Source organism: Lonchura striata, chromosome Z, assembly GCF_046129695.1.
Source record: "Lonchura striata isolate bLonStr1 chromosome Z, bLonStr1.mat, whole genome shotgun sequence".
In the NCBI taxonomy this organism is placed as follows: Eukaryota; Metazoa; Chordata; class Aves; order Passeriformes; family Estrildidae; genus Lonchura; species Lonchura striata.
The window spans coordinates 51,222,637-51,236,162 of record NC_134642.1 but is presented as its reverse complement, the minus strand read 5'-3'; the positions used below and the strand labels follow the sequence as shown (position 1 = coordinate 51,236,162).

At 39.2% G+C, this 13,526-nt stretch overlaps 1 protein-coding gene across 20 annotated transcripts in view; it reads right to left on the bottom strand.

Moving 5' to 3' along the window:
- Positions 1-13,526, bottom strand: part of ELAVL2 (ELAV like RNA binding protein 2) — a 107,144-nt gene that overhangs the window by 23,666 nt on the left and 69,952 nt on the right. For 13 of the 20 annotated variants that reach the window (XM_077790520.1, XM_021535948.2, XM_077790518.1 and 10 more), the window contains one exon: positions 12,879-13,119. In XM_077790520.1, the coding sequence (XP_077646646.1) occupies positions 12,879-13,119 (241 nt within the window). The remainder of the gene's footprint in view (positions 1-12,878; positions 13,120-13,526) is intronic. The other 7 variants (XM_077790521.1, XM_077790519.1, XM_021535954.2 and 4 more) reach the window with 1 other exon arrangement.

The following is a 13,526-nucleotide window of genomic DNA, read 5'->3' as shown; positions in this document are numbered from 1 at the left end:
GGGCACCTTGGCAAGTTTGCTGACAACACTGAGCTGCATGGCACCATAGATACACTTGGGGGAAGGGATGTTATCCAGAGGAATCTGGACAGCTTGAAAGGTGCGTACATCTGTGACGACCTCATGAAGTTCAATAAGGCCAAGTGCAAGGTCCGCACCTGGGTTGGGGCAATACCAAGGATAAACACAAGGTGGGCAGAGAATGGAGTAAGTACAGCCCTGCTGAAGAGGATGTGGGAGCTCTGCTGGATGAAAGGGCTGGACATGACCCAGCCATGGCCACTCACAGCCCAGAAAGCCAAACATGTCATGTGCTGCATCTAAAGCAGCATGGCCAGCAGGGGAGCAATGGGATTCCGCAGCACCTCTCCTGTGAGGACGAGCTAAAAAAACTGCCATTTGTTCTGCCTCCAGAAGGCTCTGGAGAGATCTTACAACAGCTTCCAGTACCTAAAAGGAGCCTAAAAGAGAGCTGGAAAGTGACATTTTACAAAGGCATATAGTGATAGGACATGGGGGAATGGCTTTAAACTGGAAGAGGGATAATTTATATCAGTTATAAGAAAGAAATGCTTTACTGTGAGTATGGTGAGACACCAGAACAGGTCTCCCAGAGAAACTGTGGATGCCCTACCCCTAGAAAAGTTCAAGGACAGTCTGGATGAGGCTTTGAATAACCTGTTCTAGGGGAAAGTGTCCCTTCTTAGATAACCTTTCATTTTCCCTTCCAAAACAAACTATTTTATATTTCTAAGACTTCGGTTATCTGAACTGTTCATTTTGCATGGAAGCGTTCAATAACTATGTGCTATACATTGAAAGTAAGACTTGAAAGGTAGATGAATACAACTTTTAACCTAACAATAGTTAAATAAGCCCTTTCAAAAGAGGTGGAGTTCCTCACAAATGCACAGTGAACTTAAATGCTGCCTTTTCAGTAGTCCTGCAGTTTTACACCTCCTAAGATGAATGGATATTAGACCATGATAGACAGCAGCTGACTAATATGGTATTTTATTTCATTAAAGCATCTTGGTATTCTACTAGGTCTTCTCTGAAGGTTTTTTGGCCAGAAATTTCAACAGGTTTGACCCTAGACATTTCTGGCCTATACAAAGCCTGGTCCTAACATCTCCTGCTGCCCAGCTATCTATTAAACCTGTGTTCTCATGATTTCCTTCTGTAAATAGCTGCTGCTGAAGGTAATTTTCCTGCATGCATATCTGAGAAGCTTATCTCCCTGACAGAATCTAGAGCCAGTGCTGTAAAACTCCTTTGCTTGAGCACACAGCTGGTACCTTTTTCCCCCCCCAACAATGCTCCACTAGTATACAATGGTATTACTACTAGATAACTAGCAGATGCTGAAATTCAGCGCTAGAAGAGCTTCCCTTCCTGTGTTTCTTCCCACATTCAACTAGTTGCATAATTTCAATACACTTTCTACCCACATGAACCAGAACAGCTTTTGACAGTTCAGTACAATTCTTCTGAAAGTCTGGGACACACACCACAGGAGGGAGTCCTTGACTGCTGTTTTCCATCAGAGCTATGGAATACACAGTTAAAGGGCTGAGTGAGATAACTTATGGAAGCAATTGTTGATTACATTACCAGAGTACCCAGATAATCCTCTACATCTTAACTGGAATTCTTAAACATTCCTGTAATGGCTGAAGGTCAATCAAAACAAATAATTAACAGTATCAGGTAATATTTTTTTCCACAGAACACAGAATAATAACAAATTCTAGAATCAGTCAAGCTCTAAAAACCTCTTCAGAAGGTACTGATCAAAGAAGACTGAATGAGTTCTATGAAATGTACTTTTCATTTTAAGGAGCAAGAAAAGCTGCTGTTTCAAGTTCTCATCATCAGGTAAAAGTAATGTAAGAAAAGGAGCCGTACTAATTGAATCCTATTAATGCTAAATTTTGGAAAAGAAAACCCAAAACTGTCACAAATGACCATCCCAAAAGGCATATAAAATAACAACAACAAAAAACCCCAAAACATTTACAGCTTCATTAATAATACATCTTAAAATTAATACATACCACTGAGGTATAAAACAATTTTCAAGGTCTAATACAAAAGCTAAGCACAGACTAATCATAATCTGGAAAATCAGAAGTGTGAATAGCAATTAATACATTCATACATTTCCACAGGACAATGAAAAATTATTGATAAGCATACATTTAAAATATTGGTTTTTCTACAATAGTCAGCATACCATCACTTCAGACACATCAGACTATTTCAACTTCTGCAAAAAAGATCTTACTGCAAAAGACATTGTTGTAGTTTGACACATTATTGTAGTATGACAGACATACTATTTGCATCAATATTAAAGTGAAGAACACAATTCAGCTGAAACTTGAGCTACATACACTGCCTTCAGTGCTTAACTCCTCCAAAAACTGTCATCCAGACTTTGACTGAAAGAGACTAGTCTATTTTCTAGTGAACAGTAGTGTATTTTCTGATTCCAGCCTGTAAGTGGTCATTTTACAAGACTGCTTTCAAAAAATTACATTGTGCTTAAAGCCATAAATTTCGGTCTCAGTGTATGAAGTTAATTGGCAAAGACCCCATAAACTAGTGGAAGGAAAAGCCAGCTTTGTATTTTTGAAATCAGGATCAAGTCAAGTTAGGTTTTATTCTGCCTTTCATCACTCCAAAGGTTGTATGCACTGGTGGAAGAAGGCTGTTAAAAGAAACATCCATGACAACATATGAAGACCACATATGAAGCTGTCATTACACTTAATCTCATGGACTCAGATGATTTTTGAAAGTCTCCTACAATTTAAGAGTGAAGATGTGTTCCATGACCAGTACACAAAAGCAAAAGTGGAACTAGAGAAAACCCACAGGATTATGTAAAGATCAACCTAAAAGCTGCAAGTAGTAGTCTATGTTATCATGAGAGCAAGCCAGCGTGGCCACAGAAAAGATAATACTACTAGACTCCAGCCCAACTTCAGAAGCATGAAAAGTTCAACAGGGTTTCAGATATAGAAATATGAAGCATTAAATCCTTTTGTCTGTGTGGATTTGCAATTTAAAACATCAGAATGCTCTACAATTTGCCAGAGGGATCCTGCAGAGTGACAACCCCACAGAGGACTTGTGAGCCAAGACAAGGTATCATTCAGCTAGCACCAGCTCTTTTACAAAAAGTTGCCTTATCTCAGATTAATGCCATGGAGACTACCACATTATTATCTTGACACTGAATAAGGCTAGGAGCACATGCTCAGACATAAAACTCAATTAAGTGTAACCACTGTATCTGAAACTCCCTACATGACTAACAAGAAGAGCTATATGCATAAGTAGAGGATACCATCAACATTTCTATTTACTCTTAATGTAAGTTACTGTTCAAGTTTCAATCTATATTTTAGTTTGCATTAAGGCTTGAACTGAATTTTAAAAGCAGCTTAGCAAAATAAGAGAACCTGCACAAGTCATTGAGCAATCCCTAATTTAATTGCAGTTTGCTTATAGTTCCAGCAGTTGGATTCTATTTACTGAACACACACATACATCACTGAGCAGCTTGTAAGAAAACACCTGTACTATGATCACTACTAGATTTTAGTATTTGATACTTCAGTGCCTGTCTCCCAAACCAATTCTCAGCTATCGCTCTAAATCTGGAATAATGAAAGTTGAAGAACAAATCAAAAGGATCAAACACCGATCAAAGTATTTGACACACAGTAAGTAGACTGTGATCTCAGCCAAGTTCGACTCTTTATTAATTTGGTGCCATCCATGTGAGGACATCATCATCTGGCGTTTCATCAACACAAGCCTGTTGTTGCTGGATACAAAAAAGTGATGGTGCAGCTCTGGTTCTTCCCTGCAGTATGAGGAGAAAATTTGTGGTTGGGGAGTACCATGGAAGCTAAACATTACATGATAAAAAATGTTCAGCAAGAAAAGATGTTCAGAATAGACATATTAACATATGTTAAGATGTTCAGAATAGACATATTAACAGAGATCCACCATGTCCAAACAGAAAATCTCAGCACCAGAAAATGTGGTTGAAAGCAGGAACTGCATGGAAAGGTGCATGCTATGGTAGGAGCAAAAGAAACAGCAAATGCTCATGGACACTACAGGAGAAGGAACACTGAGAATCATGCCCATTACTGCCTTGGGATCAAACATAAGTGACCAACCACAAACTACTTGAAATAATGAAGACTGAACTAGACACCCAGACTTTTTTACCAACTAGCTCGTAATATTACAAGGAGAAGATCCTTATCACTCCAAGGTGAAAGAATACCATGGAACTTACAAAGCCAAATACTTTTCTGAAAGTTAGCTATACCCTTTAATTTTTACCACAATTAGTAGTAACATGTTCCAGGCATCGCAGTTTTGTCCTTTGCAGTCAAATTACTCCTTGTCAGGAATACAGCCAGCAGTGCTAAATATTCAGCCTTATTAAATCCACCTAGTCACCTTAAGCAAGTGGATATAAAGCAATTTGTTCTACTCCTGGGGTGTTTCAAAACCTGGTGGTAATGTGCTCACTCAAGCTAAAAACTGGCATGACACTTTGTTGTGGTTTAAACCCAGCTGGCAACTAACACACAGACACAAGTAAAAACACTCCTCCCTCACATCCCGGATGAAAAGGGGAGAAGAATTAAAAAAAAAAAAAGTTCACCAGTGAAGACCAGTTTAGTAACTGAAACAAAGTAACATGTAATACTATTAATAAAAGGAAATAAGAAAGCAGGGATACCCCAAGGAAAACAAGTGATACACAAAAAAATTACTCATCCACTGGCTTATACCAAATCCTGTCCCTGAACTGTGAGCACCCCCCATTTCAGGTAACTCCCCAGTTTATTACCTAGGCATGAGGTATGGAATACATTATTGGCCAGTTCAGGTCTCTGTGGCTATGCTCCCACACCTGCTTGCTGGCAGAGCATGAAACACTGAAGAGTCCTTAACTCTATGTAAACACTGCTCAGCAACAGTCAAACCATCAGTGTATTATCAATATTATTTTCATACCGATTTAAAAGCACAGCACTCAACCTATTGCTGAGAACAAAGGAACTCTCTCCCAGCCAAAACCAGGACACACTTGAACATAATTCTTTTCCCAAATTTCTTGTGGACGCTGAGAGGAAGTATCTACTTTCTGTAGGGATATCCAGGTCCCTATAATCCACATGAGATCCTTGGGAGTGAAAGAGCTTCAGTGCATGTGGGTCACTTATATCACTACTCAAACTGAGGTAGACACCACTGGAATTTGCCTTTGTTATTATAAATACTGTGCTCTAATCTCACAGCACAGTTACCCTGAAAAGCAGTTACACTCTAAGAACTTCAGGTACGAGAGGTCTCTCTCAAACACTAGCTTCCACTGGAATCAAACAGCTGGCTCAGGATCACTAAGATGTAACAGCAACATATACCAACATACATGTATTAAAGAGTAAACAGTGTAAGATACACCAAACTGGCAGCCTGGGAATCCCAGTGTGGAGACAAAACCTTAACTACAAGCACAAAAGATAGTCCACGTTACTACAGGACCAATGCCAGTTTGCAAACTTCAGTGCTTTCAGAGGCTTCTTGTCACTTATGGCAACCACTGACAAAAGTGAATGGTAACTGCATAAAACTGCAAGAAAAATGTAAACTGCAATTATCTCCATCAAAAAGCCCAGTGTTTGCTAAAAAGCAGAGTGATTTAGTGATCAGAAAGGTCCCTAATTATATTTAGTAATATAAAAAGAGTTAAACTTTTAAAACATCAAATTCTTGCTTATGCTATATATTGAGATCAACTCGTTAATTCAGGTTAATATATGATGAATAATAATTTTAAAAACAGCTTGTTTCCACAAAGTTAGCCTATGAGTGAATCCCTGGCAGGTTTAGTCAAACAGGTCTTTTCTACCTCTTTTACTTGTAAAAACAAAGCATGTGAACTTCTGAAAGGTCAAAACAGTGTTGTGCCTGAGTAACAGTGAAAGTCATATGAAAGTACAAAGACAATTAAGTGCTATCTTGAGTAATACAAGGTGAAACAACTTCCTTCATCCTCACCTGTTTACATGACTCATTTCAAGGAGCCATGTGAGGTGCAATCAATTATGTCATTTACTATGAAAAGGTACAGTAAATGCTGCTACTTTTTAGTAGTATTAAATAGCAATCAGAAGTATAAAACACTACAGAATTGCCTGGGTTGGAAGGAACCTTAAAGATCATTTAATTAAAACCTCTCAGAAGATTTAAGATATTAGCTGTGCTCTGGATCCACACAGAAGGCTTGTTTGAAACTTAACTCTCCCAGGATTATCCCTCTAGGATAGTACTTCAAGCACCCAAGTAAGTACCTAAGTAAGCCAACACTCTGCTGCTGCACTTTTCTCCAACAAGCACACAAAGTTCAAAATCACTTTATTAATTTTATGCTATAATTCACCAAGTCCCTAGGCCACACCAGAAACTTCATTTTAACACCTGCAGAGTTCAAAACAAACTTGAAAATTAAAAAGGTGATTTTAAGATCAACCCTTGTCCCCAGAAGATCTGTGCTTCAAAGTCTTGAGCAAGATGCTCCATAGAGCAGTCAGTCACCACACATAAATATATGTTAATTCATATAAACAGAAATTTGCCTCCAATCCCATTTAGTTTCTATTCTTAATTTCACATTTTAGTAAAGTTTAGCACAATACATTCTACTGGCAAGACACATTTTTCCAGGCAGCACCTTTTGTCCACAACCCTGCCTTAATAAGGAACTGTCAGGCTGACAAAAACTCACTCATCTCAGAACACCACCTAGCAGCAGTTATCAAGCATCCCTGCATATCATGGACTCAGCACACCACAAAAGAGCAGACAGTTTCAACTAGTTCTTTCTTTAGCTGCTTAATTACACTACTCTCCAGCCAAGTGCACAAAACCTTGCAAAAACATCTGATGCATTAGAGTGATATAGAACTGCAAACAAACACATTGGGAGTAAAGGCTAACAAGGAAAAAGAGCTGAAGAGTTTAACAAAAATAGCAAGCCTCTCTTGAAACGTGAAGTTGTTCTGCTCTGTACATTCATGTGGTCCACTCTGTATCAGGTACTTGTACTATATGAGGAAGTACCTGAAATTCCTGCTACCCATTGCCCTACCTAAAAATTTTCTTCCTTTTTGGTCCTTTTTTCTACACTGTAAATAAAGTAACTGAACACTAAGCCTCTTCACAAATATGCCACACTGTCCCCTCCTGCTTCCTCTGGGACACAAAAAGGAAAACCTACTTTGTAGGTAGGACCCATCTACTTTGCCTCCTACCTTATCTTTAAGGCAGTAATAGGCCTCAAATTAGGAGCCTCAGATTGCAGTGGTGTGTTTTTCTTTAATGTGATATTTGTTCAATATCTGTTCACCGCCCCCCCCCCCCCATCCCTAATCTCCTCCTCTCCCCAGTTGTCAATCTTCCCTAGCTCTCCCCTAACCCCCTCATCTCCAAGTTGTCAATCCTCCTTTTCCCTGCCCCTTTCCCTGGAACCTTCCCTGTCACTCATCCTAGCCCCCTCCTCTGCTTCCAGAGCATTCCCTGTCTATTTAGTGAGGCTCAACACCCTATTGATTACTTTGTGCTATTCCACTCCCTTGCTTCCCCTGATAGGTTTGTCATATGTTAGTCCTGCCCTAAACTCCTCCCCTGCTATTCCCTTATTGGTTGCTGTTCCTATACCCCTCTTCCTGAATTCTTGTATAAAACCTCTGCTCCCGCTCCCGAAGAGGTCTTGGGGCTCACTGAATAAAACCATCCTGTTCACCCCCAAGTCCCGTGTCGCCTTCGTTTGTTCCCGCACCACCAACTGGGACAGCAGAGCTTCACCGGGGGAGCGGTCGCCCGTTCTCTTCCCTCTCGCAGCCCAGCAAGGCACCGCTCGGGGTGCCGCGGCGAGGGGAGTGCCTGCCGCGCCACGACATCAGATTAAAGCACGATCATATTTTTTCCCCCATCTTCCTGTAAGGTTAGTTTGGATGTCCTAAAATTAGACTTCCATTAAGGGAAGTGAAAGATTTTGAGCTGGAGAGAAAGCTAAGACTGCTCAGAGCAACAGTGACAAGAGATTTGAAAGAAACTGGCAGCCCAGGCTCAACTAAGATCACTTTCAGTCAGGAGTTTTAGATATACAATAGCACCGCCAAGGCATAAGGTTTCCAACAGCTCTGCCCTTGTCAGCCACTAACATTTACAATGTTATGATAAAAGGAGCAAACACTACAGAGCTTAACAAGTTTCACATGTTCTAGATTGAAGCAGCCAAGCAGCAGTTTGTATTGCTTCCACTGAAGACACAAACAGGTTTTCCCATGATTACCCAAAGACTGCTGTACAAGTCATAGGAAGTATAAGAGTCATCTCTAAGAGACACATGTTTCCGCTCTGCTGAAACACAACCAAAAACACGCATGAGAACTAAAACTCTGTACAAACATTAGTTACAAACATGTTGACACAGCTGCTTCAACAACTTTATGGAAGTGTTCAACTTTCAGGCAGTTTTTCTGGAACTACAGTTCTAGACATCTCAATTGCGTGCTGCATTTTATATCCTTGCTTAGTGCAACACAGAAATGCGAGAATACTTCAAAGCATCCGAGAAACTATTATCTTAGAGAGGACAAGATGAAATCTACAAAATTAAGCAAAATATTCTGTTAGCTTTAGTCTTATGGAAACAGGTGTAAGAGACAGAAACGTGATCCTTCCTCTACATGAGTTTCCATCAAAGTACTGTAGACTAGACTACTAGACTAGACTACTAGTACTTTGGATTGTATTCTAGACTGCAAAAACCTAGACTGCCTAAGAATTTTTTAAAGGGGTCATATAGACACAACTTAAAAGAATTTTACTCCATGAGCCTATAATGCTGACCATAAAGAAAACACCACCACAATGTGACAGATAGTTGCCAACCACAAGACAAACAAGAACCCAGATTTTTTTGAAAAAGGTATGTAAAAAGGATCAGACTTTCAACAAATATGTAAGCTCCACAGTGGCAGCTGGATTAAGTGTGGAAAAAATGCCATGTAACAGTGATCAGCAGGACATCCTAAAGTGGACTTAATCTTTATCTTCAAGCAGATATGATAAAAGGCAGTAGGAATTTATGAAGTCTTCAAGTGCAGCGCACCTGTCTCCTTGTACTAAACGTAAAAATATTACCAGTTTTACAGCTCATACACAGGTCTATGAATGTGAAATACAGTCCCAGGCTAGGTCTCTAAGCATATCCTGCCTCACTTTCTAGACAAAACAAGCATTTGCTAAACTGTAAATGAAATCCATATACAAGCATTACTGGTAGTTCAAACACATTTACGGAGACAAGAAATCTAGCCTATTCATGAACAGGTTCTCTTTTAAAGAAAAAAAACTTTTGCATTTTATGAGAATATGATTATTTTAATAAAAGAACAGTATGGGAGCTTTGAAGCCAAGAAAACAATCACTTTTCCAAATTTAAGACATCTGAGTTAGCTGCTTTCTGAAATTAAGGAGTCTATATTCCATGAGTTTCAGATTAGATAACAATGCCACAAGCACAAGGAAAACTGGGAGATTATTCCACAATGTGAAAATTAAGCATTAATTTTCCACATGTACAATTGAAATTGTACTAAAGACAGTGGGAGTTAAAATAATGCATTTTTTTAAGGAGACTACAGTCACATTTTTACCTATATTCAAGTTTCAGAAAAGCAGGTCTAAAAGATGTTTACTATACTATGGTCTCTTACTTTTTAAGCACTAGCTATTACTGTTCCTTGTATTTTTTAAAAATATGATAAATCCATCTATCTTGTGCAAGCAGAAAGCATTACTCACATGAAGAGAGACTCTTGTTCAGCACTCTAGAATATTCAATACTACCAACATTTAATTAATTTACCTTCAGTAAAACAACAGAACTGCAGTCACCTATTTTAATTCTTACTGATAACACTTTAAATGGTTTTCTGCTACTACAGAAAGCAGACTTCATCTGCTAATGCTGCCCCAACAGAAAGTTCTGCCCATGAAGTGCATGCTTGGGAGGTGGCCATCAGGAACCTTCACATATCAGCTTTCTCCCTTATTCACAAGTAAATCTCTAGCTAAAAATCAATAAAATAATCAGGACTTGCACTTAAAACTGCTCACATGAAATTAGTAAATGAACTTCAGGGTGCCTCCTTCCCCTCAAACAGGTTTTCAGTGGCAAAAAACAAGGAAGGCCTTCAAGTTCAACTCCTCTCAATCCTAAAGTGTTCAGGCAGCTTCAAGGAAACAGAGAACTTTCACCTCTAGTGGGAGGTCTGCCTGCCCATGGCAAGGAGGTTGGAATGAGATGCTTATTAAGGTACCATCCAACTGAAACCATTCTGTGATTCTATGATAATGCAGGTGCACTTCAGCATTGCAGATGTGATCACAGAGAGAGTACTAAATAACAGGGTGGGAGATAACTTGGTTTAAGTTAATTGGATGCTAATGAGTATTTGGGTCAAGATGACAGTACTGGCCATAATCTCTCTGTACTGTAACACATGGCACTGGCAACCCAGTAATCCTGATAGGAATATCTCTGACTCTCAGGACAGGACCAGTGATCCTGGTAGGAGTAACTCTCTGGCTCTCTGGACAGAACTGTGGTTTCTAACTGGACACAGGTACAGAGATCATACTTCACACACGGCCCCAGGGGATGCTCTTTAGGGCAAAAAAGTTGATCTCTGTCCCAGTGGTCTGTGGTTACTTCCTCCCTGTTGCTGGTCTTGCCCACCAATGACAGTGGCCATGGATTGAAACACAGTCTTTGACATCAAGCTTGCAGGATGGTACCACTCCAAGCCAAGGATAGGACTGGATTGGCTCACATGTGTTGCCACTAAACTCCACTGTGTTTGCAAACAAGCAGGCACAGAGTAGTGGAGACACAAGCCATAACAGACCTTGGTGATACTGTAAGTGTAGAAGTGTATTTCAACTTCTATGCTACCCTAACCTTATCATTTAAAGATACTTACCAAGTAACTAGAACTCATGACAGTTCATTTAAGAAGGACAAAAAAAAAAATTACATTTTTAACAGAGGAATTAAACCAATAAAAATCTGAAATTCATGTCACATCTTCCTTCATAAAACCTTGCAACAATCTCCATTCTGAATTTAGAAGGAAAAGAAAAATTTGCTTTTCAAAACTCTCTGAAGAAAACCTGAAAATGAGTAATAGAAGGACTAAAAGTCAAGACTTTCTCCTAAGCATCTACAAACACAAAGTTATCATGCTCCAATGCTACTTAAATCAGAACTATTGCTACCAATGCAGTTACAAGATCAGACACTGTACTTCTCAATCTCACTTATAATACTAAAACGTTTTGGAACAAGACTGATACACTTTCAACTGCCAGCAAAAATGCTGCATCTCAAAGCTGAAGAGCTGCTCTCTGATAAAGTAGGAAAACTATCTCAAATGATTTCAGCTCTGGAGTTCTCTACTACTCAGAATGTAATTTAAATTCAGGATCCTTCTCTGGCATCACTTCATTGTATATAGAAAACATCACACCTTGAAACAAGCGGTCTACGGTTAAGTTCAGCTCCATTCCCAGGTCTGGGGTCTTTTGAAACTATGTAGCAGCAACAGTATGCTTCTGGCATATAGAACATCAGACCCATCATGTAAGGAAGTAGACAATATGAACATTGATTGTGAAGATCTTGAGGATTATTTCTACTTTCTGAAGTAGCAGCCTCTGAGGTTATTCCTAAGCAATTTTGATAAGGAAGTTAAACATGCTAAACATGTGAGATACACAAGACAGAGACAAACCGTCTTTGAATAGCCATCCCATTATGAAATACCAGTTACATCTTTCCACTCCCAGAACAAGAGGTCAGGAAACACCTACAGAAGGGACCTTTTGTTTCAAAGCATTGAAGTCATTACCTACAAAGAAAACAGGCTTGTTTTCTCCATCAACCAGATTTCACCTGAAGAGAGCAAGCTGTGGCATCAGCCTTATCTGGTTTCTTTGGCATCCCCAGGAATACTCAGTAATCTTCACACTGAAGAGCAAAGATTGCTTGAAGGTTTGGTCAGGCAAGATCAACTAAAAGCAGTGATTTCAATACCCCAGATTACCATGCCAGAGGAGGGTGCTTCCCATTCCACTACCTAATGTCTTAAGAACAAGTCATCTGCTGTGGGAAGATCTACTGGTTTTTCAGAGCCATAGAGGACACAAAAAACACTCAGGCAACAGAAGTCGGCCCGAGACTGCTCAATAAGAAGGAAGCCACAGAGAATAAACTATTTAAGTGTGCATCCTAAAGAAACTGTTCAAGTGCTGCAATTCAAAAGCAGTTTAACCTGTGAAGTAAGATAATCTGCCCTTTTTCCAAGATACAAGCTTCATTACCTGCATCTCTAAGAAGAAGTAGCTTTGCATCAACAAGCACTAAAGTCTAACTTCAGTGAGGTTGGATTAAAATTCAAGGGAACTTTGTATAAACAACCTGCTTTTCCACATGTGAATCTTTTTTCCTAGTACTCTGAAGCCCAGGTTTAAGTGTCCTGTTTTAGCATTTATAACATTCAAAGTAACTGAAATTAAATGCAAATAAATATGCTTAATTTCGGGGTATATAATTAAAAAATTATTAATATAAGTTCCTTCATTGGTTCCTAACAAGCATTGGCTCCTTCTGCCTTTATTCCATTACTTAAGAGAATTGCAATATACCATCAGAGTTTGCTGCTTGGAAAAATGAAAAGATACAGAAAACTCCAAAACCAACATACCTGTTATTTTGTCCCTAACAAGCTTGCAGGATTCTATCTCCCCAATGCTTCCAAAAAGACTCTTCAGTTCCTCTTGTGTCATGTTTTGTGGAAGGTAGTTGACTATTAAATTGGTCTTGCTGTCTTCTGTGTTCCCAGAATCAACTGGTGATGGGCAATTGTTTATGGTGGCTGAACCATGGGCTGTATTATTACAAGTTGGTCCATTAGACAGTTGTGTTTCCATGGCAGCAATTACCTGCTGAAAAGAACAGAAAACAAAAACCATCTAAATTCATATTTCAGTATCTAGTAAGAGAGTCCAAACAAGAACCTAAAAGATCTGTCAACTATACAGAAATGGTACTGCCAAGGCCATATACCGCCTCTACATGCAAGAAAAAACCCAAACACTAGTAGAGAAGGGCATTAAACTGTTAGTCAAGACAATACTACAATACTTTAAAACTCTGTAACAAATAAACTGTATCTTCTACAAGCCCATTAAATTATATCAGCACTCAAAGCTTAGTTTCCATCCTCTGCCATTCTTCCAATTTAGGGGAATTACAGCCTTTCTATTATAGAAGCTACCAAACAAAACTGGACTGTTGCAAGAGTAATAATTTCTGTCAACTTACAACTGGTTACTGAAATAACATGAAGTAT